This window comes from Pseudophryne corroboree, chromosome 1 (assembly GCF_028390025.1).
Source record: "Pseudophryne corroboree isolate aPseCor3 chromosome 1, aPseCor3.hap2, whole genome shotgun sequence".
Lineage (NCBI taxonomy): Eukaryota > Metazoa > Chordata > Amphibia > Anura > Myobatrachidae > Pseudophryne > Pseudophryne corroboree.
In genome coordinates this window covers 599,543,266-599,571,211 of record NC_086444.1, presented here as the reverse complement: position 1 = coordinate 599,571,211, position 27,946 = coordinate 599,543,266, and the positions used below count along the sequence as shown (strand labels likewise).

General features: G+C 46.1%; 1 protein-coding gene across 8 annotated transcripts in view; it reads left to right on the top strand.

The window, feature by feature from the left end:
* PWWP3A (PWWP domain containing 3A, DNA repair factor) overlaps positions 1-27,946 on the top strand; it is a 213,851-nt gene that overhangs the window by 77,148 nt on the left and 108,757 nt on the right. For 6 of the 8 annotated variants that reach the window (XM_063914328.1, XM_063914326.1, XM_063914327.1 and 3 more), the window contains 2 exons: positions 15,313-15,383; positions 19,102-19,172. In XM_063914328.1, coding sequence (XP_063770398.1) covers positions 15,313-15,383; positions 19,102-19,172 — 142 coding nt within the window. Of the gene's footprint in view, positions 1-1,857; positions 2,036-15,312; positions 15,385-19,101; positions 19,173-27,946 lie in introns of all 8 variants that reach the window. The other 2 variants (XM_063914330.1, XM_063914331.1) reach the window with 2 other exon arrangements.

Sequence of the window (27,946 nt, the reverse complement as noted above, 5' to 3'; positions counted from 1 at the left end):
CTCACGGACGAACCGTGGCCTCTACCTCTAAGAAAGGACCTGCTACTGCAGGGGCCTTGTCTGTTCCAGGACTTACCGCGGCTGCGTTTGACGGCATGGCGGTTGAACGCCGGATCCTGAGGGAAAAAGGCATTCCAGAAGAAGTCATCCCTACTCTGGTCAAAGCCAGGAAGGACGTAACCGCAAAACATTATCACCGCATTTGGCGTAAATATGTTGCGTGGTGTGAGGCCAAGAAGGCCCCTACAGAGGAATTTCAACTGGGTCGTTTCCTTCATTTCCTGCAAACAGGACTGTCTATGGGCCTAAAATTAGGGTCCATTAAGGTTCAAATTTCGGCCCTGTCGATTTTCTTCCAGAAAGAACTGGCTTCAGTACCTGAAGTTCAGACATTTGTAAAAGGGGTGCTGCACATACAGCCTCCTTTTGTGCCTCCAGTGGCACCTTGGGATCTCAATGTGGTGTTGAGTTTTCTAAAGTCACATTGGTTTGAACCACTTTCCACTGTGGACTTAAAATATCTCACATGGAAGGTGTCGATGCTGTTAGCCTTGGCTTCAGCCAGGCGTGTGTCAGAATTGGCGGCTTTATAATATAAAAGCCCTTACTTAATTTTCATTCTGACAGGGCGGAATTGAGGACTCGTCCTCAATTTCTACCTAAGGTGGTTTCTGCATTTCACATGAACCAACCTATTGTGGTACCTGCGGCTACCAGGGACTTAAAGGACTCTAAGTTGCTTGACGTTGTCAGGGCCTTGAAAATATATGTTTCCAGGACGGCTGGAGTCAGAAAATCTGACTCTGTTTATCCTGTATGCACCCAACAAGCTGGGTGCTCCTGCTTCTAAGCAGACGATTGCTCGTTGGATTTGTAGTACAATTCAGCTTGCACATTCTGTGGCAGGATTGCCACAGCCAAAATCAGTAAAAGCCCATTCCACAAGGAAAGTGGGCTCATCTTGGGCGGCTGCCCGAGGGGTCTCGGCTTTACAACTTTGCCGAGCAGCTACTTGGTCAGGGGCAAACACGTTTGCTAAATTCTACAAATTTGATACCCTGGCTGAGGAGGACCTGGAGTTCTCTCATTCGGTGCTGCAGAGTCATCCGCACTCTCCCGCCCGTTTGGGAGCTTTGGTATAATCCCCATGGTCCTTACGGAGTCCCAGCATCCACTAGGACGTCAGAGAAAATAAGATTTTACTTACCGATAAATCTATTTCTCGTAGTCCGTAGTGGATGCTGGGCGCCCATCCCTAGTGCGGATTGTCTGCAATACTTGTATATAGTTATTGTTACAAAGATTCGTGTTATTATTGTTGTGAGCCATCTTTTCAGAGGCTCCTTTGCGTTTTATCATACTGTTAACTGGGTTCAGATCACAAGTTGTACGGTGTGATTGGTGTGGCTGGTATGAGTCTTACCCGGGATTCAATATCCTTCCTTATTATGTACGCTCGTCCGGGCACAGTATCCTAACTGAGGCTTGGAGGAGGGTCATAGGGGGAGGAGCCAGTGCACACCACCTGATCCTTAAGCTTTTATTTTGTGCCCTGTCTCCTGCGGAGCCGCTATTCCCCATGGTCCTTACGGAGTCCCAGCATCCACTACGGACTACGAGAAATAGATTTATCGGTAAGTAAAATCTTATTTTTAATTACCTACCGGTAAATCCTTTTCTTGTAGTCTGTAGAGGACACTAGGCACCCGCCCAGCGCGTCGTTCATCCCACACTGTTACTTAGTTAAGTTTTGTTGTTTGTTTCAGCTGTTGCAAGTTTGGTTAGCATGGCTTTCTTCTTGTTTGTGTGTGCTGGTTCGGAATCTCACCACTAACCTTTTATATCCTTCTCTCAAAGTTTGTCCGTCTCCTCAGGCACAGATTACTAGAGTCTGGTAGGAGGGGCATAGAGGGAGGAGCCAGCCCACACTATCAAATTCTTAAAGTGCCCATGGCTCCTAGTGGACCCGTCTATACCCCATGGTACTGAATGGAACCCTAGTATCCTCTACGGACTACGAGAAAAGTATTTACTGGTAGGTCATTAAAATCCTATTATTCCTGATCATTGTTTGTGGCAAAATAAAGATAGTTGAGTAATGAAAAAAAAAAAAAATAGTATAATACTATCCTATTAAAAAAAAATTGCTATTTTCAGTAGATTTTTTTGCCATAAGAGAATGTCATCTGATCTGAAGGAATTTTACTGAAAATTTTAAGGTCTTCTGAAAACAGTAAAATGTCTATAGGCACTGTATAACAAAGCTATTTTGCAATTAGATCTGAACAAAAGTAGGGCAAGGCCATATACGCATCAGCGCAGTGCGTTCCCAGCAGAATTGCAGTCTGTGATATTGTGCCGCGCATACACTGCATGATGCAGTTGTACGATTGCATAATATAATATGCCATGCTGCATGGCATCGTACACGATATCTTCTGATTGTGCATCATGGCTATCCAGAAGATATGTTGTACGACCCACGGGAGAGTGCTATCGGGCTTACACACTGTACGATCCAGTGCAGAGATCGTTTAAGTGTGTACCCGGCCTGTCAAGTGAATGGGTTAAAAATCATAAAAAAATAATCTTGAAACATTCCATTCTGCATCTCTTTATATATTTTTATTATTGCTTTTGTTATACTGAACTGACACTCCGAGCAGTACAGGGTTTTGCTGTACATTGTTTTCACATCCTTTTTCTGTAATAAATTAGTCTCTTGCTCCTTTTCCAGGTACCGTTTTTGCATTGGCCAGCAATAATCAGGTGCTAATTTTTGGAGTAAATTTTTGCTACCTTAATACTCTGTCCCTCTTCTTACTATACCCCTTGACCAGGACAGGTGGACAGCTGATATTTTTCAAGTATCTGGTGATTGCTTTATAGTCGCCATCTCAGATTCAGTTATGTAGCAGACACAGTTGCACTTCAGTTTGCTCACCAGCACTGGTTTTGCCTAGTATAACATTGGTGATAAGAGGTAGAAATGAAGGGGAGAAGGTGGTGGTGCAAGTGGACTGTAAAAACATATGAAAGAAAGGGAAAAAACGAACATAGTATGGGGAAAGATTAGGAGGCACAAGATGAGGGAGGGGACAAACAAAAAGATAATTACAGAGGGGAAGCAGAGACAGGCTGAGCAGAAGAGAAATCTTTTAATTTGTGTCAGAAAAATCTGCAGCACCCCACAGTTTGAGAACCACTGGTGTAGTGCCATTTAGCAGGAGCCATGTATTGTGGGATTGAGAAAAACCAATGGCTCAATCAAATTTCAGTGCTTGTAGCTAGAATAGGGGCATTTGGACTCCCACAGGGTTACATGCTTTCAGTATAGTTCCAGCAGTTAAGTCCACAGCTTACGGTTTATTATTAACTTGTAAGTCACTTAGGGGGTATTTATCAAATCAGAGAAGAAAAAAGTGGGCGGTATTTATCAAATATTGGAGAGATATATAAAATTTAGAAAGGTATCAATCAGGGCCTAATTGTCACTTTTCAAACAGCATGTAAAATGTAAGGCAGAAGTGGTTTGGCCCTTTTCTAATGACATAAAAAAAAAAAAAAATTTTTGTACATGAATGCACATCAACCCAGTATTTTGGCCAGTGTAAATACAAACTCCTCTTTACCAGGGTCAGGCTGAAACCTGGAAATTTGCCAGATTATAGATCTGCCAATTTCCAGAGTCGTTGTCGTCAGTGGAAAAGGGGTATTAGCATTTTCTCTGACGTCCTAGTGGATGCTGGGTACTCCGTAAGGACCATGGGGAATAGACGGGCTCTGCAGGAGACTGGGCACTTCTTTAAAGAAAAGATTAGGTACTACATCTGGTGTGCACTGGCTCCTCCCTCTATGCCCCTCCTCCAGACCTCAGTTAGAATCTGTGCCCAGCCTGAGCTGGATGCACTTAGTGGGCTCTCCTGAGTTCACTATAAAGAAAAGTATTTGTTAGGTTTTTTATTTTCAGTGAGATCTGCTGGCAACAGACTCACTGCTACGTGGGACTTAGGGGAGAGAAGCAAACCTACCTGCTTGCAGCTAGCTTGTGCTTCTAGGCTACTGGACACCATTAGCTCCAGAGGGATCGAACACAGGGCCCGACCTCGATCGTCCGTTCCCAGAGCCACGCCGCTGTCCCCATGCAGAGCAAGAAGACGGAAGAAACCGGAGAAAATTGGCGGCTGAAGACTCCGGTCTTCAATAAGGTAGCGCACAGCACTGCAGCTGTGCGCCATTGCTCCCACAGCACACCACACGCTCCGGTCACTGGTGGGTGCAGGGTGCTGGGGGGGGGGGTGCCCTGGGCTGCAATTATTATACCTTTTGGCATAAAAAAGCACATAATATAGTGTATAACACTGTATATGTGCAGAAACCCCCGCCATTAACGTTATAAAGAGCGGGAGAAGCCCGCCGCTGAAGGGGCGGGGCTATCTTCCTCGGAACAGCCAGCGCTATTTTCTCTTCACAGCTCCACTGAAAGGACGCTCCCCAGGCTCTCCCCTGCAGTATACACTACAGAAAGGGTAAAAAAAAGAGAGGGGGGGCACATAAATTTAGGCGCAAATTGTGATATAAGCAGCTATAGGGGGAAAATTCACTTTGTGTATAGTGTATATCCCTCTGTTATATAGCGCTCTGGTGTGTGCTGGCATACTCTCTCTCTGTCTCCCCAAAGGACTTTGTGGGGTCCTGTCCTCAGTAAGAGCATTCCCTGTGTGTGTGCGGTGTGTCGGTACGACTGTGTCGACATGTTTGATGAGGACGCTTACGTGGAGGCGGAGCAGGTGCCGATAAGTGTGATGTCGCCCCCTGCGGGGCAGACACCTGAGTGGATGGATATGTGGAAGGTATTAACCGACAGTGTCAACTCCTTGCATAAAAGGTTCGATGACGCAGCTTTGGGACAGCCGGCATCTCAGCCTGCGCCTGCCCAGGCATCTCAGAGGCCGTCAGGGGCTCAAAACACCCGCTACCTCAGATGGCAGACACAGATGTCGACACGGAGTCTGACTCCAGTGTCGATGAGGATGAGACAAATGTACAATCCACTAGGGCCATCCGATGCATGATTACGGCAATGAAAAATGTGTTGCACATTTCTGACATTAACCCGGTTACCACAAAAAATGGTATTATGTTTGGGGAGAAAAAGCAGCCAGTGACTTTTCCCCCATCTGGTGAGTTAAATGAATTGTGTGAAGAAGCGTGGGGTTCCCCAGATAAGAAACTAGTAATTTTTAAGCGGTTACTAATGGCGTACCCTTTCCCGCCAACGGATAGGTTACGCTGGGAGACATCCCCTAAGGTGGACAAGGCGCTCACACGCTTATCAAAAAAGGTGGCACTGCCTTCTCAGGATACGGCCGCCTTACAGGAGCCTGCACATAGAAAGCAGGAGGCTATCCTGAAGTCTGTGTATACACACTCAGGTACTATACTGAGACCTGCTATTGCTTCAGCATGGATGTGTAGTGCTGCAGCAGCGTGGTCTGATTCCCTGTCAGATAACATTGATTCCCTTGACAGGGACACTATATTGCTAACCATAGAGCTTATTAAAGACGTAGTCTTATATATGAGCGATGCACAGAGGGACATTTGCCGGCTGGCATCTAGAATTAATGCAATGTCCATTTCTGCCCGGAGAGTATTATGGACTCGGCAGTGGACAGGTGATGCTGATTCTAAAAAGGCACATGGAAATTTTGCCTTATAAAGGGTGAGGAATTGTTTGGGGACGGTCTCTCGGACCTCGTATCCACAGCAACAGCTGGGAAGTCTACTTTTTTACCTCAGGTTCCCTCACAGCCTAAGAAAGCACCGTATTATCAAGTACAGTCCTTTCTGCTTCAGAAAGGCAAGCGGGTTAGAGGCGCGTCCTTTCTGCCCAGAGGCAGGGGTAGAGGGAAAAAGCTGCACCATACAGCCAGTTCCCAAGAACAAAAATCCTCCCCTGCTTCCACTAAGTCCACCGCATGACGCTGGGGCTCCACATGTGGAGCCAGGTGCGGTGGGGGCCCGTCTCCGGAACTTCATCGACCAGTGGGTTCGCTCACAGGTGGATCTCTGGGTGCTACAAGTGGTATCTCAGGGATACAAGCTGGAGTTCGAGACGTCTCCCCCTCGCCGTTACCTCAAATCAGCCTTGCCAGCTACTCCCCAGGACAGGGAGGTAGTACTGGCGACAATTCACAAGCTGTACCTCCAGCAGGTGATAATCAAGGTTCCCCTCCTTCAACAGGGACGGGGTTACTATTCCACAATGTTTGTGGTACCAAAACCAGACGGTTCGGTGAGACCCATTCTAAATTTGAAATCCTTGAACACTTATATAAGGAAGTTCAAGTTCAAAATGGAATCGCTCAGGGCGGTTATTGCAAGCCTGGAAGAGGGGGATTACATGGTATCACTGGACATCAAGGATGCTTACCTACATGTCCCCATTTACCCACCTCACCAGGTGTACCTCCGGTTTGTGGTACAGGACTGCCATTACCAATTCCAGACGTTGCCGTTTGGTCTGTCCACGGCATCGAGGGTATTTACCAAAGTAATGGCCGAAATGATGATACTCCTTCGATAGAAGGGAGTTATAATTATCCCGTACTTGGACGATCTCCTTATAAAGGCGAGGTCCAGGGAGCAGTTGTTGGTCAGAGTAGCACTATCTCAGGAAGTGCTACAACAGCACGGCTGGATTCTGAATATCCTAAAGTCGCAGCTGGTTCCTACGACGCGTCTGCTGTTCCTGGGTATGAACCTGGACACAGAACAGAAGAAGGTGTTTCTCCCGGAGGAGAAGGCCAAGGAGTTGTCATCTCTGGTCAGAGACCTCCTGAAACCAAAACAGGTGTCGGTGCATCACTGCACGCGAGTCCTGGGAAAGATGGTAGCTTATTACGAGGCAATTCCATTCGGCAGGTTCCATGCAAGGATCTTTCAGTGGGATCTGTTAGACAAGTGGTCCAGATCGCATCTTCAGATGCTTCGGCTGATAACCCTGTCCCCGAGGGCCAGGGTGTCTCTGCTGTGGTGGTTGCAGAGTGCTCATCTTCTCGAGGGCCGCAGATTCGGCATACAGGACTGGGTCCTGGTGACCACGGATGCAAGCCTCCGAGGTTGGGGGGCAGTCACTCAGGGAAGAAACTTCCAAGGACAATGGTCGAGTCAGGAGGCTTCCCTACACATAAATATTCTGGAACTAAGGGCCATTTACAATGCCCTAAGTCAGGCAAAACCCCTGCTTCAAAACCAGCCGGTGCTGATTCAGTCAGACAACATCACGGCGTTCGCCCATGTAAACAGACAGGGCGGCACAAGAAGCAGGATGGCGATGGCAGAAGCCACAAGGATTCTCCGATGGGCGGAAAATCACGTGATAGCACTGTCAGCAGTGTTCATTCCGGGAGTGGACAACTGGGAAGCAGACTTCCTCAGCAGGCACGACCTCCACCCGGGAGAGTGGGGACTTCATCCAGAAGTCTTCCAGCTGATTGTAAATCGTTGGGAAAGGCCACAGGTGGACATGGCGTCCCGCCTCAACAAAAAGCTAAAAAGATATTGCGCCAGGTCAAGGGACCCTCAGGCGATAGCTGTGGATGCTCTAGTGACACCGTGGGTGTACCAGTCGGTTTATGTGTTCCCTCCTCTTCCTCTCATACCAAAAGGTACTGAGGATAATAAGAAAGGAGTAAGAACTATACTCATCGTTCCGGATTGGCCAAGAAGGACTTGGTACCCGGAACTACAAGAAATGATCTCAGAGGACCCTTGGCCTCTGCCTCTCAGACAGGACCTGCTACAGCAGGGGCCCTGTCTGTTCCAAGACTTACCGCGGCTGTGTTTGACAGCATGGCGGTTGAACGCCGGATCCTGATGGAAAAGGGCATTCCGGTTGAAGTCATTCCTACGCTGATAAAAGCTAGGAAGGATGCAACAGCAAAACATTATCACCGCATATGGCGAAAATATGTTGCTTGGTGTGAGGCTATGAAGGCCCCAGCAGAAGAATTTCAGCTGGGTCGATTTCTGCACTTCCTACAGTCAGGAGTGACTATGGGCCTAAAATTGGGATACATTAAAGTCCAGATTTCGGCCCTGTCTATTTTCTTTCAAAAAGAACTGGCTTCGCTGCCTGAAGTTCAGACGTTTGTTAAGGGAGTGCTGCATATTCAGCCATCTTTTGTGCCTCCAGTGGCACCTTGGGATCTCAACGTTGTGTTGGATTTCCTAAAATCACATTGGTTTGAGCCACTTCAGACCGTGGAGTTGAAATATCTCACGTGGAAAGTGGTCATGCTTTTGGCCTTGGCTTCGGCTAGGAGTGTGTCAGAATTGGCGGCTTTGTCATGTAAAAGCCCCTATCTGATCTTCCATATGGACAGGGCAGAATTGAGGACTCGTCCCCAATTTCTCCCTAAGGTGGTATCAGCGTGCTTGCGGCTACTCGGGACTTGGAGGCTTCCAAGTTTGCTGGATGTAGTCCGGGCCCTGAAAATCTATGTTTCCAGGACGGCTAGAGTCAGAAAAACTGACTCGCTGTTTATCCTGCATGCACCCAACAAGCTGGGTGCTCCTGCTTCAAAGCAGACTATTGCTCGCTGGATCTGTAGCACGATTTTAACTTGCAGATTCTGCGGCTGGACTGCCGCATTCTAAATCAGTCAAAGCCCATTCCACGAGGAAGGTGGGCTCTTCTTGGGCGGCTGCCCGAGGGGTCTCGGCTTTACAACTTTGCCGAGCTGCTACCTGGTCGGGATCAAACACATTTGCAAAATTCTACAAGTTTGATACCCTGGCTGAGGAGGACCTTGAGTTTGCTCATTCGGTGCTGCAGAGTCATCCGCACTCTCCCGCCCGTTTGGGAGCTTTGGTATAATCCCCATGGTCCTTACGGAGTACCCAGCATCCACTAGGACGTCGGAGAAAATAAGAATTTACTCACCGGTAATTCTATTTCTCGTAGTCCGTAGTGGATGCTGGGAACTCCGTAAGGACCATGGGGAATAGCGGGCTCCGACGGAGGCTGGGCACTCTAGAAAGATTTATGACTACCTGGTGTGCACTGGCTCCTCCCACTATGACCCTCCTCCAAGCCTCAGTTAGGACACTGTGCCCGGACGAGCTGACATAATAAGGAAGGATTTTGAATCCCGGGTAAGACTCATACCAGCCACACCGTACAACTCATGATACTATATCCAGTTTGACAGTATGAAAACAACTGAGCCTCTCAACAGATGGCTCAACAATAACCCTTTAGTTAGCAATAACTATTTACAAGTATTGCAGACAATCCGCACTTGGGATGGGCGCCCAGCATCCACTACGGACTACGAGAAATAGAATTACCGGTGAGTAAATTCTTATTTCCTCTGACATCCTAGTGGATGCTGGGAACTCCGTAAGGACCATGGGGATTATACCAAAGCTCCCAAACGGGCGGGAGAGTGCGGATGACTCTGCAGCACCGAATGAGAGAACTCCAGGTCCTCCTCAGCCAGGGTATCAAATTTGTAGAATTTTGCAAACGTGTTTGCCCCTGACCAAGTAGCTGCTCGGCAAAGTTGTAAAGCCGAGACCCCTCGGGCAGCCGCCCAAGATGTGCCCACCTTCCTTGTGGAATGGGCATTTACAGATTTTGGCTGTGGCAGGCCTGCCACAGAATGTGCAAGCTGAATTGTACTACAAATCCAGCGAGCAATAGTCTGCTTAGAAGCAGGAGCACCCAGCTTGTTTGGTGCATACAGGATAAACAGCGAGTCAGATTTTCTGACTCCAGCCGTCCTGGAAACATATTTTCTGGGCCCTGACAACGTCTAGCAACTTGGAGTCCTCCAAATCCCTAGTAGCCGCAGGCACCACAATAGGCTGGTTCAGGTGAAACGCTGACACCACCTTAGGGAGAAACTGGGGACGAGTCCTCAATTCTGCCCTATCCATATGGAAAATCAGATAAGGGCTTTTACATGATAAAGCCGCCAATTCTGACACTCGCCTGGCTGAAGCCAAGGCCAATAACATGACCACTTTCCACGTGAGATATTTTAGATCCACGGTTTTTAGTGGCTCAAACCAATGTGATTTTAAGAAACTCAACACCACGTTGAGATCCCAAGGTGCCACAGGAGGCACAAACGGGGGCTGAATATGCAGCACTCCTTTCACAAATGTCTGAACTTCAGGTACTGAAGCTACTTCTTTTTGAAAGAAAAATCGACAGAGCAGAGATCTGGACTTTAATGGAGCCTAGTTTTAGGCCCATATTCACTCCTGCTTGCAGGAAATGCAGAAATCGACCTAGTTGAAATTCCTCTGTTGGGGCCTTTTTGGCCTCGCACCATGCAACATATTTCCGCCATATGCGGTGATAATGCTTTGCCGTAACATCTTTCCTGGCTTTAATAAGCGTAGGAATGACTTCTTCCGGAATACCCTTTTCCTTCAGGATCCGGCGTTCAACCGCCATGCCGTCAAACGCAGCAAGTCTTGGAACAGACAGGGCCCCTGCTGTAGCAGGTCCTGTCTGAGCGGCAGAGGCCACGGGTCCTCTGAGATCATCTCTTGAAGTTCCGGGTACCACGCTAGTCTTGGCCAATCCGGAACCACGAGAATTGTGTTTACTCCTCGCTTTCTTATTAGTCTCAATACCTTTGGTATGAGAGGCAGAGGAGGGAACACATAAACCGACTGGTACACCCACGGTGTCACTAGAGCATCCACAGCTATCGCCTGAGGGTCCCTTGACCTGGCGCAATATCTTTTTAACTTTTTGTTGAGGCGGGACGCCATCATGTCCACCTGTGGTTTTTCCCAACGGTTTACCAGCATCTGGAAGACTTCTGGATGAAGTCCCCACTCTCCCGGGTGGAGGTCGTGTCTGCTGAGGAAGTCTGCTTCCCAGTTACAACTCCCGGAATGAACACTGCTGACAGTGCTAGTACATGATTCTCCGCCCATCGGAGAATTCTTGTGGCTTCTGCCATTGCCATCCTGCTTCTTGTGCCTCCCTGTCGATTTACATGGGCGACTGCCGTGATGTTGTCTGACTGGATCAGCACCGGCTGGTGTAGGAGCAGGGATTTTGCTTGACTTAGGGCATTGTAAATGGCCCTTAGTTCCAGAATATTTATGTGAAGGGAAGTCTCCTGACTCGACCATAGTCCTTGGAAGTTTCTTCCCCGTGTGACTGCCCCCCAGCCTCGAAGGCTGGCATCCGTGGTCACCAGGACCCAGTCCTGTATGCCGAACCTGCGGCCCTCCAGAAGATGGGCACTCTGCAGCCACCACAGTAGAGACACCCTGGTTCTTGGAGACAGGGTTATTAAGCGATGCATCTGAAGATGCGATCCGGACCATTTGTCCAATAGGTCCCACTGAAAGATTCTGGCATGGAACCTGCCGAAGGGAATTGCTTCGTAAGAAGCTACCATCTTTCCCAGGACCCGCGTGCAGTGATGCACCGATACCTGTTTTGGTTTCAGGAGGTCTCTGACTAGAGATGACAACTCCCTGGCTTTCTCCTCCGGGAGAAACACTTTTCTCTGGACTGTATCCAGAATCATACCCAGGAACAGTAGCCGTGTCGTCGGAACCAGCTGTGACTTTGGGATATTCAGAATCCAGCCGTGCTGGTGCAGCACTTCCTGAGATAGTGCTACTCCCACCAACAACTGTTCCTTGGATCTCTCCTTTATTAGGAGATCGTCCAAGTACGGGATAATTAAAACTCCCTTTTTTCGAAGGAGTATCATCATTTCCGCCATAACCTTGGTAAATACCCTCGGTGCCGTGGACAGTCCAAACGGCAGCGTCTGGAATTGGTAATGGCAATCCTGTACCACAAATCTGAGGTACTCCTGGTGAGGATGGTAAATGGGGACATGCAAGTAAGCATCCTTGATGTCCAGGGATACCATGTAATCCCCCTCGTCCAGGCTTGCAATAACCGCCCTGAGCGATTCCATCTTGAACTTGAATTTCTTTATGTACGTGTTCAAGGATTTCAAATTTAAAATGGGTCTCACCGAACCGTCCGGTTTCGGCACCACAAATAGTGTGGAATAGTAACCCCGGCCTTGTTGAAGTAGGGGCACCTTGACTATCACCTGCTGGGAATACAGCTTGTGAATTGCCGCTAGCACCGCCTCCCTGTCTGAGGGAGCAATCAGCAAGGCAGATTTTAGGAACCGGTGGGGTGGAGACGCCTCGAATTCCAGTTTGTACCCCTGAGATACTATTTGAAGGATCCAGGGATCCACCTGTGAGCGAGCCCACTGATCGCTGAAATTCTTGAGGCGGCCCCCCACCGTACCTGGCTCCGCCTCTGGAGCCCCACCGTCATGCGGCGGACTTGGAAGAAGAAGCGGGGGAGGACTTTTGCTCCTGGGAACCTGCTGTTTGTTGCAGCCTTTTTCCCCTACCTCTGCCTCTGGACAGAAAAGACCCGCCTTTTCCACGCTTGTTTTTCTGGGCCTGAAAGGACTGAACCTGATAAAACGGCGCCTTCTTAGGCTGTGAGGGGACATGGGGTAAAAATGCTGACTTCCCAGACGTTGCTGTGGAAACTAGGTCCGAGAGACCATCCCAATATAATTCCTCACCCTTATAAGGCAAAACTTCCATGTGCCTTTTAGAATCTGCATCTCCTGTCCACTGGCGAGTCCATAAGCCTCTCCTAGCAGAAATGGACAATGCACTTACTTTAGATGCCAGCCGGCAGATTTCCCTCTGTGCATCTCTCATATATAAGACTGAGTCTTTGATATGGTCTGTGGTTAGCAGGATCGTGTCTCTGTCTAGTGTGTCAATATTTTCTGACAGTTTATCTGACCACGCGGCGGCAGCACTGCACATCCATGCTGACGCAATAGCTGGTCTAAGTATAATGCCTGAGTGTGTATATACAGACTTCAGGATCGCCTCCTGCTTTCTATCAGCAGGTTCCTTGAGGGCGGCCGTATCCGGAGACGGTAGTGCCACCTTTTTAGACAAACGTGTGAGCGCTTTATCCACCCTAGGAGGTGTTTCCCAACGTGACCTATCCTCTGGCGGGAAAGGGAACTCCATTAGTACCTTCTTAGGAATCACCAATTTTTTATCAGGGAAAGCCCACGCTTCTTCACACACTTCATTTAATTCATCTGATGGGGGAAAAACTACGGATAGTTTTTTCTCCCCAAACATAATACCCTTTTTAGTGGTACCTGTAGTTATATCAGAAATGTGTAACACCTCTTTCATTGCCTCAATCATGCAGTGAATGGCCTTAGTGGGCATCAGGTTAGACTCATCGTCGTCGACACTGGTGTCAGTATCAGTGTCGACATCTGGGTCTGCGGTCTGAGGTAGCGGGCGTTTCAGAGCCCCTGATGACCTTTGAGACGCCTGGACAGGCACGAGCTGAGAAGTCGGCTGTCCCACATTTGGCATGTCGTCAAATTTCTTATGTAAGGAGTCTATACGTGCACTCATTTCTTTCCATAAGCTCATCCACTCAGGTGTCTGCCCCGCAGGGGGTGACATCCCTTCTAAAGGCTTCTGCTCTGTCTCCACATCATTATCCTCATCAAACATGTCGACACAGCCGTATCGACACACCGCACACACACAGGGAATGCTCCAACAGAGGACAGGACCCACAAAAGCCCTTTGGGGGGACAGAGAGAGTATGCCAGCACACACCAGAGCGCTATATAATGCAGGGACTAACTGAGTTATGTCCCCTATAGCTGCTTTTTCTATATAAATGTATACTGCGCCTAAATTTAGTGCCCCCCCCTCTCTTTTTTACCCTTTTCTGTAGTGTAGACTGCAGGGGAGAGCCAGGGAGCTTCCTTCCAGCGGAGCTGTGAGGGAAAAATGGCGCCAGTGTGCTGCAGGAGATAGCTCCGCCCCTTTTCCGCGGACTATTCTCCCGCTTTTTCCTATATTCTGGCAGGGGTATTTTCCACATATATAGCCTCTGGGGCTATATATTGTGGTATTTTTGCCAGCCAAGGTGTTATTATTGCTTCTCAGGGCGCCCCCCCCCCAGCGCCCTGCACCCTCAGTGACCGGAGTGTGAAGTGTGTGTGAGGAGCAATGGCGCACAGCTGCAGTGCTGTGCGCTACCTTGGTGAAGACTGATGTCTTCTGCCGCCGATTTTCCGGACCTCTTCTTGCTTCTGGCTCTGTAAGGGGGACGGCGGCGCGGCTCCGGGACCGAACACCAAGGCTGGGCCTGCGGTCGATCCCTCTGGAGCTAATGGTGTCCAGTAGCCTAAGAAGCCCAAGCTGGCTGCAAGCAGGCAGGTTCGCTTCTTCTCCCCTTAGTCCCTCGCTGCAGTGAGCCTGTTGCCAGCAGGTCTCACTGAAAATAAAAAACCTAATTTCTATACTTTCTTTGTGTGCATCCAACCTCGGCCGGGCACAAAATCTAACTGAGGCTTGGAGGAGGGTCATAGTGGGAGGAGCCAGTGCACACCAGGTAGTCATAAATCTTTCTAGAGTGCCCAGCCTCCTTCGGAGCCCGCTATTCCCCATGGTCCTTACGGAGTTCCCAGCATCCACTAGGACGTCAGAGAAAATAAGATTTTACTCACCGGTAAATCTATTTCTCGTAGTCCGTAGTGGATGCTGGAAGCCCGTCCCAAGTGCGGAATTCTGCAATACTTGTATATAGTTATTGCTTAACTATAGGGTTTTTTGTTCTGAGCCATCAGTTTAATGAGGCTCAGTTGTTGTTCATACTGTTAACTGGGTATAGTTATCACGAGTTGTACGGTGTGATTGGTGTGGCTGGTATGAGTTTTACCCTGGATTCCAAATCCTTTCATTGTAATGTCAGCTCTTCCGGGCACAGTTTCCCTAACTGAGGTCTGGAGGAGGGGCATAGAGGGAGGAGCCAGTGCACACCAGATGTAGTACCTAATCTTTTCTTTAAAGAAGTGCCCAGTCTCCTGCGGAGCCTGTCTATTCCCCATGGTCCTTATGGAGTACCCAGCATCCACTACGGACTACGAGAAATAGATTTACCGGTGAGTAAAATCTTATTTTTGTTTTTTTTATTGGGTTAATTTGAAACAAATTCTTACACATTTAGAAATTCTCTTAATTACGAATATCATGCAATTAATCAGCCAACAGAATTTTATGCAAATGATTGCAGCTGTTTAAAAGCAATAGTTAATATTGTGTAACATATGAAGCTTTGTCATTAATTTTTTTATGTCAATAAAGTACAAAATGTAAGACAAGAATAGTAATTGTTTTACTAAACTACATATAAAATGACAAGGTGAAGTTTTTTGCTTTTAAATTATTCAGGTTGTGTCAAAAGCCAGGCACCTACCGAAGAACAACGAGCTGATGGTAAAGATATTTGCAGTGAATGAAAAGTTAAGTATATAAACCAGTAGAATAAAGTATACAGTATGAAGCACATTAGTCCATTACAGCAGCAGATCTTTAACATACCATTTTACAATTTCTTGTAACTTATGGTTGAGGTTGAAATACAACACATTGGGCCAAATGTAATAGTGAGAGAGTTTCAGAAAGTGAGAGATTTGGTAAGGTTTTCAGGTTTTTTTTTAGAGTGGCAATCATTTACACTGCACAACCAGGTTGATCTTGCTGTGTAAATGATTGCCACTTTAAAAAACAAACAAAAACCTGCAAAACTTTACCAAATCTCACTTTGTGAAACTCACTCTTACATTTGGCCCATTATGTTTAAGCCTATCAACTTCACTGCACTTACTTCAGCCATATACATGAACAAATAATCTTAACCATGACATTGTGTGTGTGTAGGATACAGTGTATGAAGATGGGGAAAAAAATCCATTTCAGTTGCTTGTTAGAATAAAAATAGCAACTTATTGTTACATTGCTGGCCATTACTCCTCTAAACTATAATGCATACCTCCCAACATTACCCTCTCCAGGAGGGACACAGTGCTCTGCTCCTGGACTTTTCTCTTAATTTATGATTGCCAGTACCTGTGTTGAACAGGTTAATGGATAAGAAAGGTGTTTCACCACAGGTGCTGGCAATCAAATTAAGAGAAAAGTCCAGGAGCAGAGCATTCTGTCCCTCCTGGAGAGGGTCATGTTGGGAGGTAGGATAATGGATGCCTAAATAGCAGGCATGGAATAGTAGCAGGTTTGGATCTGCCACATGCGTAATTAGTTGACCGCACTAGCACTACTATAGTCCTTTTAACTTCATGACTGCAACACTGGTAAACTTTTCCAAAATATTTAAAAATAAAATTGTAGCTATATCAGAGTCTGTCCTGAATTAATGACCACAGCAGGAAAAATACCAGCTAGTACAATTGTGCATCAAAGGAGCAAGCAAAAATAAAGGCAACAAAATTGACATTTGACTGGATCAAACATACATTCCATAACTAACTGCAGGTGACCTAGTAGCCAGCCCTCACAGACAAGACATACACAGCAAGTTTGTCCACTTACAAAGCCAGCTGCCTCTGCCAGCATATGCTTTCCACCTCTCCCTAGGCAATGAAACACAGCCAGCAGGCAGCCACACCCTTTTATTTAGGCCTCACAGCTGCAACTGCTAATCAGCCTGATAACTGGCTGGGATGTATGAAGATCAAAACTGGCTCGTAGCCTGCCCCCTCCCCCTCATTTACTCCAGGATACCTTACACCAGCTCGTACATTGGGGGTAATTCCAAGTTGATCGCAGCAGGATTTTTGTTAGCAATTGGGCAAAACCATGTGCACTGCAGTGGAGGCAGATATAACATGTGCAGAGAGAGTTAGATTTGGGTGGGTTATTTTGTTTCTGTGCAGGGTAAATAATGGCTGCTTTATTTTTACACTGCAAATTAGATTGCAGATTAAACACACCCCACCCAAATCTAACTCTCTCTGCACATGTTATATCTGCCCCCCCCCCTGCAGTGCACATGGTTTTGCCCAACTGCTAAAAAATTTCCTGCTGCGATCAACTTGGAATTACCCCCATTAGCCCAATAGTTCCCAAACATGGTGTTCAAGGTACCGCATCAGTCCACGTTTTAAAGATATCGATGCTAAAGCCCAGATCAGTTTGACCATACAATCTGTGCACATGGATATCCTTAAAACCTGGTCTGTTAGGGTGCCTTGTGGACTGCGTTTGGGAATCGCTGCTTTAGCCAAACATTGAAAATTGGAAGAGGAGTGCTTTGGTGCAAAAAATAAATAAATACCAAGTTAATCATGAATAAGGGGTACATTTACTAAGCAGTGATAAGAGTGGAGAAGTGAGCCAGTGGAGAAGTTGCTAATGGCAACCAATCAGCACTGAAGTAACGTCTATAATGTGCATACTATAAAATGATACAGAGCTGCTGATTGGTTGATGGGGAAATTTCTCCACTGGCTCACTTCTCCGCTCTTATCACTGCTTAGTAAATGTACCTCTAAGTGAGATACAATTTCCTACACTGATTTATAAACACATGTGCTTGTGTGCATGTATGTATTTATACGTGTATGTGTACATCTCTCTCTCTCTCTCTCTCTCTCTCTCTCTCTCTCTCTCTCTCTCTCTATATATATATATATATATATATATATATATATATATATATATATACATACACACACTCAGGTTGAGTATCCCTTATCCAAAATGCTTGGGACCAGAGGTATTTTGGATATGGGATTTTTCCGTAGTTTGGAATAATTGCATACCATAATGAGATATCATGGTGATGGGTCCCAAGTCTAAGCACAGAATGCATTTATGTTACATATACACCTTATACACACAGCCTGAAGGTCATTTTAGCCAATTTTTTTTATAACTTTTTGCATTAAACAAAGTGTGTCTACATTCACACAATTCATTTGTTTCATATACACCTCATACACAGCCTGAAGGTCATTTAATACAATATTTTTAATAACTTTGTGTATTAAACAAAGTTTGTGTACATTGAGCCATCAAAAAACAAAGGTTTCACTATCTCACTCTCACTCAAAAAAGTCCGTATTTCGGAATATTCCGTATTTCGGAATATTTGGATATGGGATACTCAACCTGTGTGTGTGTGTATATATATATATATATATATATATATATAATCTCCTACACAGGGATATTGAATTAGACCCAAAAAATGTTTTGGAGCGCCTTTAGTGTGTCCTTTTTTTTTTTTTCCCCTTCAGGTTTTTCAATTAGCCCCCGTTTTTTGCACTGGAAAAAAAGGCTAATTAACAGGGATTTCATTTGGCTAAACAAAATCCCCAATCCGTGCCGATGCGGTGCTAATTGGATAGCCCCGGCCTTACTTACACCTGCATTGCTTGCAAAGAACTAAGGGCCTAATTCAGGTTGGATCGCATAAGCGATCCAACAAGCAGTTTCCTGATAGTCGGGATGGGCGAGGCCAAGGATTGTGTCGCAAGACACCGTTTTCTTGGCTTCTCTAGCCACCCTGCGACGGTCAGCCTGACTAAGCTGAGGCTTAGCTGGTGGTCTGCGAGGAACATTGCAACCATCGGTCACGATGTTGATCCCAGGCTGCGATACGGTCGCAGCTCTGCAATCGCAAATGCAGCAAGGAGGTTTGTATATACCTTCTACTGCATTTGCATTGCTATGGATTGCATTTACAAAGCTGCTGCGAGCACTGGCACTACTAAACTTACTTGCCTGTGTGCAAACACACAAGTTCCACCCCTTCATCTGCAAGTGTATAGCTTGGTATCATCTACAGTCTCCTGTACTGTTTGCTACAGCATGCGCAGTGTGAAAACATGCAACACTCACTTGTAAAATGACCTTGCTTTCAACTCTGTATGGTTACTTATATATGTTGTGGCCAGTGTTAGTGGGAAAATAAGCCCCTGTATGTTGTCCTACCTTTTAGGCTTACATCCATTACCTTCTCTCATTGTAGTTGAAACTTGGGGTTCCCTACTTGCAATTCCCAGCTCTGCCTCCATTACAGTCTTTGTATTATTATTTTTACTTTATACTGTAGGTATTTTTCTGTAAGTTTGAAAATAAATAATGAAAAAAAATCATTGATTTGTAACTGAGGTGCCTTTGGAATGCACTTTCATCATGTGATCTTTTTTTTCACAGGATAAATGTGAAGTTCCCCGATACAAAGCCCTTCCTGAGGGTTGAGTTAGACAAAATTGGTGAAACGCTAGGTAAGTTGTTCTTAGTTTAAATGTTGTGTCATTATTTAGCTACCATTTAACTGTGATACATGTAGAGGATGTTTTGTCTTTTATGAATTTTCATTGTAATTCCTTCACATGTAGAGGATGCTATCATCCCTCTGGTGCTATAACTGTGCAGTTAATAATAGCCTCTGATTCTAGTGCAGGGTCTGGGAACATTATCAATTGTAGCATACAGTATGAATGCTGTGTCTTCATTGCAGAAATTAAACATGCAGTGTTTTCCTTGTTAAAAGGTTTGGCTAAAATCAGTGGGTGAAATTATGGCAGAGTAGACCTGGATTTCATCTCGTATTTAGGTTGGCCATACAAGCTGCAGTATTGCAGTTGATACTGGACAATTGGCCTATTTCAGTATGTATGACCTGAAAACAACCTTGGTGTCCAATAACTAGTCTATCAACATGGTTAAATTCCATCTTCTGACCATATTTATGATCATGCCAGGTAATTAGCCTATAGGCTTGTATGTGCAGTCATGGACCAAACACACTTCTAGGCCACAATATAGAGCATAAATTGAACCAGCCTTAGGGGCTTAACAAATGTTTTCAGGTGTGGCCAAAATGGACATTATTCCTGGTGTTTGCATCTAGCAGCTTGTTAATAGTTTGCTTTATCCAACCCAGATCACTTGTAATACTGGTTTACTTTAAGGTAACTTATCACTGAACTAATTATGCAAAGGTGCAGATGAGATCTGCATTGAGGGACTGATTCAGAGGTGTATGCTGTGACATCTAAATAGAAATGACTCCCGCCGAAATCACAGACCCGAAGATGGAGGATTACGGCAATTCACAATTCACTAACCACCAAACTGCTTTAAAAAATGAAACCACCCAGAGTAGAAAATGCCATCCTGACTTTCCCCCATTAAAAGCATAGAAACTACCAGATTAACTAAGCAGCAGGTTAGAACCGCACTGCCACCCAACCAAAATGGACAGCACAGATCTGGAGTCCTTAGGGATGTGGGGTCTACAAACAAAATGTACCCCCCACCCAGGGAACAAAGATCACAAATGACGGTTCCCTTGCGGTCACTGCTATAGAAATGAATGGGAGTGCTCTAAGCAGCTTCCTATCACAATAACTGCAAATGACTTGCCATTCGTTATGGGGCCTGTAAGTTTGTGTGATACTTACTTGGAATGAAGGGTCTCCTTCCCTATATGTATAATTGAGTAATGAAATTTGTGTGTGTGGCGGAAAGGGAGGGGGATTTATTTCATGAATGTTTTTATGATGATGTCAGAGTCCTGTAACAAAAACAAATTCTGACCGGTAACAGAGGGACCTGTCTGCCAGGGCACACTGGCACTTGTGGCTCTCCATACCCTGACAGCCATTTAAATTTCACACATGACCTTATTTATTAATCCTACACTCCCTTCACAAGTGGTATGGGGAATAGCCCGAATGCTATCAGCACTGGGCTAGTTGCACCTTTGGGAAGGGGCACATTCCCTAGAGATTCCATCCCTAGGCTGAGAAACCCCCTACTATAGTGCCTCCAGCCTTTACTGGTAAACCCCACACATTCGGAACCAGTCAACATTTTAGGGAACAGACTACACTGTTTAGTTAATTAGTAGTATCTGCTGAATGACATTTAGCTTCCTAACATTTTTTATTTTTTTTAAACAACCAATATTTTTTTGTTAAACAAAACATTCCCACATACAGTTTTTTTTATTTTTATTTGTGCGCTACACACAAACATATGTTGAAGAACAGCAACACCATCTTTTTATTTTCAAGTTTTGCAAATTCTGCACCATTTGTATACTTATTGAAACAAATATTTACACATAATTCCTTAAAGTAAGGTATGTAAATAAAAGCAAAGAAACAATAATATGTAATGTTTGACCACTTCACAATCAAAAACACTATTTTTTTTAAATAAATATGTTACTGTTGTTTCCGAATTAAAATATTTTGACTCCAAAAAAAGTGTATTTGTTAAAACATATACCAATAATTGCTATTGTGTAGGGTTTAGAGGCTAGAATTCACACTCTCTCTAGTTGAATATATTTTAACACAGTTATGGGCATTAGTCAATGTTTGAAGAAAAACACTATGGTGTCTTAAGATAATTGCTAAATTACCACAAGATCATTTGACCAATTAAGTGATGATTGAATTGATTTACAATTGTTGAGTAGTTTCTTTAATTTGGGTGCAGGAAAGTAGGTTGTGCAATTTTTAAGGGAAAAACACTGTTAGCAAAAAATGCAACATCAGAAACATGTACGCAAAAATTGTGATTATTAGGATGGTTATCGCAATATTTGCACATTTCACAAGGCCACCTTCTTTTTGTTAAATTAAATTAGTGTTGCAGTTTTTCAGTTTGGGCGTGCTTTCGCAATTTTGCTTTTGCTCTCAATTTTTGCTAATTTGTAATTTTTGCAATCCTAACTGAATTTGCCCCTATACTTTCTCTGCAGTAGGCAGTCGTTGTGTTGATGATTCCAGTGCCAGTCGGCAATGTGTACACCACACATCTCCCGCCTCCCATGAAAATGAGCCATGCAGCTGTCTTGTCTCAGTAGTGTACTGTGGACCACCCCCTTCTGCAAATCCTTCACTCTATTGGTCTGCGTGATATTGACCTCTACTGGCTATCCTCCTACCTCTCTGATTGCTCCTTCTCTGTTTATCTCATGACTCCAAAACTCCAACTATCTTCTTTAGCCCCCAAATACACTGTCTTGGAGTTATCCTTGATTCCTCCCTCTCCTTCAAACCACACATTCAGTACCTCTTGCAGTCCTGCCGTTTCCATATTAATAATATTTCCAGGATCAGACCCATTCTCATCCAGGATGCTACTAAAGCCCTCAGCCACTCACTGCTCCTCCAGATTGGACTACGGTAATCTATCTGATCTCCATGACAAACACCGTTCTCCACTCCAGTCTATCCTCAGTGCTTCTGCCCAGCTACTCTTTCTCTTCAAATGTACTACTAAGGCACCTCTCCTCTCTTACAAGCCCTACACTGTTACCCCTTCCAAATCCAATTCAAGCTTCTCACGCTCACAAAGCCCTCACCCATTCCTCTCCCATTTACATATCTGACCTTATCTCCCTTTACACTACCATCCACCCTCATTGCTCAATAGATACATGATGCCTCTCCTGCGAACTGGTTACTTCCACCCATTCCTGCCTCAAAGATTTTGGCTATGGTGCTCCCTATCTCTGGAATTCTCTACCTCTCCCAATCAGACTCTCCGCTTCTCTACAAAAGTTTAAATGAGCAATCTCGGGTCTCTCAACCCCACTTTCATGTCCTCCCTCGAGACTTTCCTATCTCCTCTTTCCACTATAACTTGTCCCAACCAGGCAGCCTCCTTCTATAACTCTTCCCTAACCACTGCTCTCGACTCTGTGGCCCCCCTCTCCTCTGTCCCTCTCCGCCGCTCCAAACCCCAACCCTGGCACACCATACTAACACGTTTCTTACAAAAATGCTCACGCTCCGCTGAACGCTCCTGGAGGAAATCTCACTCTCTGCCGGACTTCCTCCATTTAAAGTTTATTCTCTCCTCCTACAGCTCTGCTCTTTCCCTCGCCAAGCAATCCTTTTTCCAAGCACTCATCTCTTCTCAGTCCTCCTGTCCACGCCGTCTCTTTGAAACTTTGAACACTCTCCTTCGCCCCCCTCTTCCTCCCCTCCCATTCTCCCTCACTGCCACTGACTTTGCCTCCTTCTTCATCTCCAAAATTGAGGACATCCAACACGACATCTCCCGCCGTCACCCCTCTGCTACCCCCCTGCCCCCTTTATCCCTCCCCTCCATCTATCCCACCCTGTCCTCCTTCCGTCCCACTTCAGAAAAGGAAGTTCACTCCCTCATCTTATCCTCCCCCCCCCTCCACCTGCCCCCTGGACCCCCTTCCCTCCCGTCTTCTCCGCTCCCTCTCCCCCACTGCCTGCTCCCACCTTGCTCACCTCTTTAACCTATCCCTCTCCACCGGCATCTTCCCCTCGCCATTCAAACATGCTCTGGTCTCGCCTATTCTCAAAAAACCCAACCTCGACCTCTCATCACCCACTAACTACCGCCCCATCTCTCTTCTCCCCTTCGCCTCCAAATTACTTGAACGACTAGTCTACAGCCGTCTCACAAGCTGACAACGCCATCCTCAATCCACTACAATCTGGCTTTCGCCCACTCCACTCAACTGAGACTGCCCTGGTGAAAGTCACCAATGATCTGCTTTCGGCCAAATCCAGGGGCCACTTCTCTCTGCTTATCCTTCTGGACCTCTCTGCTGCCTTTGACACTGTAGATCATCCTCTCCTCCTCTATACACTCCAAAATACTGGCCTCTCTAGCACTGTCCTTGACTGGTTTTCTTCTTACCTCACTAACCGCTCCTTCTCTGTGTCTGCCTCCAGCACCACCTCACACCCTTCCATCCTTCCTGTTGGTGTCCCTCAGGGTTCTGTCCTTGGACCCCTTCTGTTCTCCCTGTACACCTCTTCCCTGGGTGCGCTCATTAACTCATTTGGCCTTCAATACCACCTCTATGCTGATGACACACAACTCTACCTCTCCTCTCCTGATCTGTCCCCCTCTGTCCTCTCTCAGGTTTCCAGCTGCCTCTCCGCAATCTCCTCCTGGATGTCTGAACGCTCTCTGAAGCTCAACATGGACAAAACTGAACTCTTCATCTTCCCCCCATCCAGAGCAACACCCCCGACTAATATCTCCATCATTGTTGACAACACCACCATCTCCCCCGTTCCCCAACTCCGCTGCTTGGGCGTCACTCTTGACTCCTCCCTCTCCTTTGTACCCCACATCCAAGCTCTGGCACAATCCTGTCGTTTCCAGCTACGCAACATTGCTCATATCAGGCCATACCTCTCCCAGAGTGCAACTAAACTCATCATCCACTCACTGGTCATCTCACGACTTGATTACTGCAATGTTCTCCTCACTGGCCTCGCTTGCTCCCATCTTGCTCCCCTCCAATCTGTCCTGAACTCTGCAGCTAGGCTTATCTTCCTCTCCCGACGCACCACATCTGCCACTCCCCTTCGACAAAATCTACACTGGCTCCCATTCCCCTACAGAATCCTCTTCAAACTCCTCACCCTCACATACAAGGCCATCTCTAATTCCACTGCTCCCTACACCTCCTTTCCCTTCCTACTCCCTCCCGCCCCCTACGGTCGACCAATGACCGTCGCCTCTCCACCGCCCTGGTCACTGCTTCTCATGCACGAGTTCAGGATTTTGCCCGTGCTGCACCCCTTCAGTGGAACGCACTCCCCCGCTCCATTAGACTCTCCCCGACCTTGCAAAGCTCCAAACGGGCACTAAAAACCCACCTATTCATCAAAGCATACCTTCCCGATGCATAACCCAGTGCTGAAGCCGCGCCTCCACCTCCCTGCCTCATGCCGTGAACATCTCAGCTTTCCTTGCATACTGCCATCAGGCTACCTCCCACTTGCCTGCACCTCTTGTCATCTGTTTGTCGCCCCTCCCCACTAGATTGTTAGCTCTTCAGAGCAGGGCCCTCTTTCCTCTTGTTATCTAAGCCCTCGTCTCGACACATTTCACTCGCAGCTCTCCCCTACTCAACGACCATCTTTATCCTGCTAGTAAAGGCTCATCTCTATCTATGGCCATCAGCCTCTAGTAGTACGATGAGCACTCCATCAATACTTACATCTTAGCTGTATTATGTCTTTAGAACGTGTGGTGCTCTATTTTACCTGTACTCTCTTCCTGTTATTTACTTACTGTAATGCTATGTTTGTCTCCCTGTACTGTCCTTTGTACGGCGCTGCGAAACACATGTGGCGCCTTATAAATAAAATGTAATAATAATAATAATCTAGACCCACTTCTTCATCAAACCCAGCCATCTCTCATCCTAACCCTATGTTACATGCTCACTTCAACCCCGTCTGTGCCACTCCTGTCTGTGTGTACCTCCCCATCAGAATGTAAAATATCACGAGCAGGGCCCTCTCCCATATGCTTTTCCCTCTCTTGTGGTGCATACACACGGTGAGATTCGGGCTAACCCCGATTCTCACTATGCGATAAGGGACTAGGTCAGTGGTGAGTATCGCAAGCATATAATGGCTGTGCTTGCGATACTGGCTATGTGCGATTTTGGCTAAGTGTCAATTTTGACTATCTTTTCTATGAGATAGTCAAAATTGACTTGCCTGCACAGTCTATCTAGGCTTGCGATACCGACCGCTCATCGGGATCGCAAGGTGACTTTCACCTTGTGATCTGCACTAACTTTCCTTACGATTTTGACTAGATAGTCAAAATCGTAAGAAAAAATCTCACCATGTGTACACACCTTTAGACTATTTTCTACTCCATACTCCCTTCAATGGCACCTAACTCTTGGTTTCTGCATCCCTTATGATTATTTAAGTTCCTGTCCCTTGAAGCAGCAATGTTTATATACCATTTACTTGTCCTACATTTCTTGTAGTCCCATCGCCATGATATCTCATTATGGTACACAATTATTCCAAAATACGGAATAATCCGATATCCAAAATACTTCTGGTCCCAAGCATTTTGGATATGGGATACTCAACCTGTAAATAAACAATAATAATAAGTGAGGCATATATAGTACATTGTAGTTGAACCTTATACTTTATTATGCAGTTAAATATAGTACATGACACTGTTAGAAATGAGGAGCACTTTATAGAATGGAAATATACCCATCAAATTGTTTCCATGCAGGCTGCTGAGTGGTCTGCTCACATCTCCATAAACTAGAGTGACCATATTATCCCTTTTACCTGGGATACTCATGGATTGCACAGGTTCTGTGGCTGGCTGACTTCAAGCCTACATTTCAGCTGGTTTTAATCAGCCACAGACCCTGTGTAATCCATGAACGTCCCAGGTAAAAGGGATAATATGGTCACTCTACATAAGCACTTGAAGCAGACCCTCCAACATGACCCGCCCCACTAGGTACAAAATGCTCTGTTTCTGGACTTCCCTCTTAATTTTTTATTGCAATCACCTGTGAAGAAACGGCTTTCTTCTCATTTAACTAGTTCAACACAGGTGATGGAAATCATAAATTAAGAGGGAAGTCCAGAAACAGAGCATTTTGTACCTAGTGGCGCGGGTCATGTTGGAGGGTCTGTGGAATGACTTTTAGTAAAGGCACATAAAAATAATGGATGAGGCATTATAAACAACTCATTGCCGGGGATTGAACTAGATAGTCTCAGACTTCAGTTAATATGCAGAGAGCATTACCTGTGCCTATATTACTCCTTTCAGACCGCGTAAGGCAGGTCGCACTCGGGAGCGGTACATGGGTGCTTCCCAGATGCGACCCGCATGGGCCCCTGTTGGCCGCTGTCCCCAACCCGGCATATTGCCAGATTGGTGATGTCAGTGGGGGCGGTGCTTAGAGTTCACATGATCTCCAAGTGGCGCCTGTCCCTATAGTGTGAACGGCTTTACCGTTCACATAGCACAGCGAGCCGAGTTGAACATTCGTTCAACCCTGCTTGCTACCCAAGTTGAAATACCGGGTCGCTCGACCCAGATTATTTCAACTGGCCCCTTTCAGACTGCACAGCAATACGGGTTATGGCCCTCATTCCGAGTTGATCGCTCGCTAGCTGCTTTTAGCAGCAGTGCAAACGCTAAGCCGTATCTTAGCTTAGCAGAAGTGCGAACGAAAGGGTCACAGAACGGGGTTAAAAAATTTTCAAGCAGTTTCAGAGTAGCTGCAGACCTACTCCTACCTTGCGATCACTTCAGGCTATTTAGTTACTGTTTTGACGTCACAAACACGCCCTGCGTTCAGCCAGCCACTCCCCCGTTTCCCCAGGCACGCCTGCGTTTGTATCTGACACACCTGTGTTTTTCAGCACACTCCCAGAAAACGGTCAGTTACCTCCCGGAAACGCCCCATTCCTGTCAATCACTCACCGATCAGCAGTGCGACTGAAAAGCGTCGCTCGACCTTGTGTGAAACTGCATCGGCTTTTGTGAAAGTACTTTGCGTGTGCGCAGTGCGCAGTGCGCACCATACGCATGCGCAGAAGTGCAGATTTTTTTGCATGATCACCGCGCTGCGAACAACGGCAGCTAGCGATCAACTCGGAATGACCCACTATGCGCGCTCATGTGCAATGACACTTGTTAAAATTTGGCGGTCTGAAAAGGGTATTAGCAAGCACCCTCAGGGGGTAATTCCAAGTTGATCGCAGCAGGAATTTTTTTAGCAGTTGGGCAAAACCATGTGCACTGCAGGGGATGCAGATTTAACATGTGCAGAGAGTTAGATTTGGGTGTGGTGTGTTCAATCTGCAATCTAATTTGCAGTGTAAAAATAAAGCAGCCAGTATTTACCTTGCACAGAAAAAAAAACCCCACCCAAATCCTACTCTTTCTGCACATGTTATATCTGCCTCCCCTGCAGTGCACATGGTTTTGCCCAACTGCTAAAAAAAATTCCTGCTGCGATCAACTTGGAATTACCCGCTCAGTTTCTGATATCCAATGGTGTTGCATCATCTTCCATTTCATATTATTTGTATAAAGGACTCTGACTCCTTAGCAATTATTGTCATGTGTTGGAGTGGTATTCCATTTTTTTCTTTACTGAGGGCCCCAATTCATGTTTGTAAGTAATTGTGTCTGGAACAAACCAAGGGGTGAATTTACTAAGATGGGAGTTGTATTTAAGATGGGATGTTGC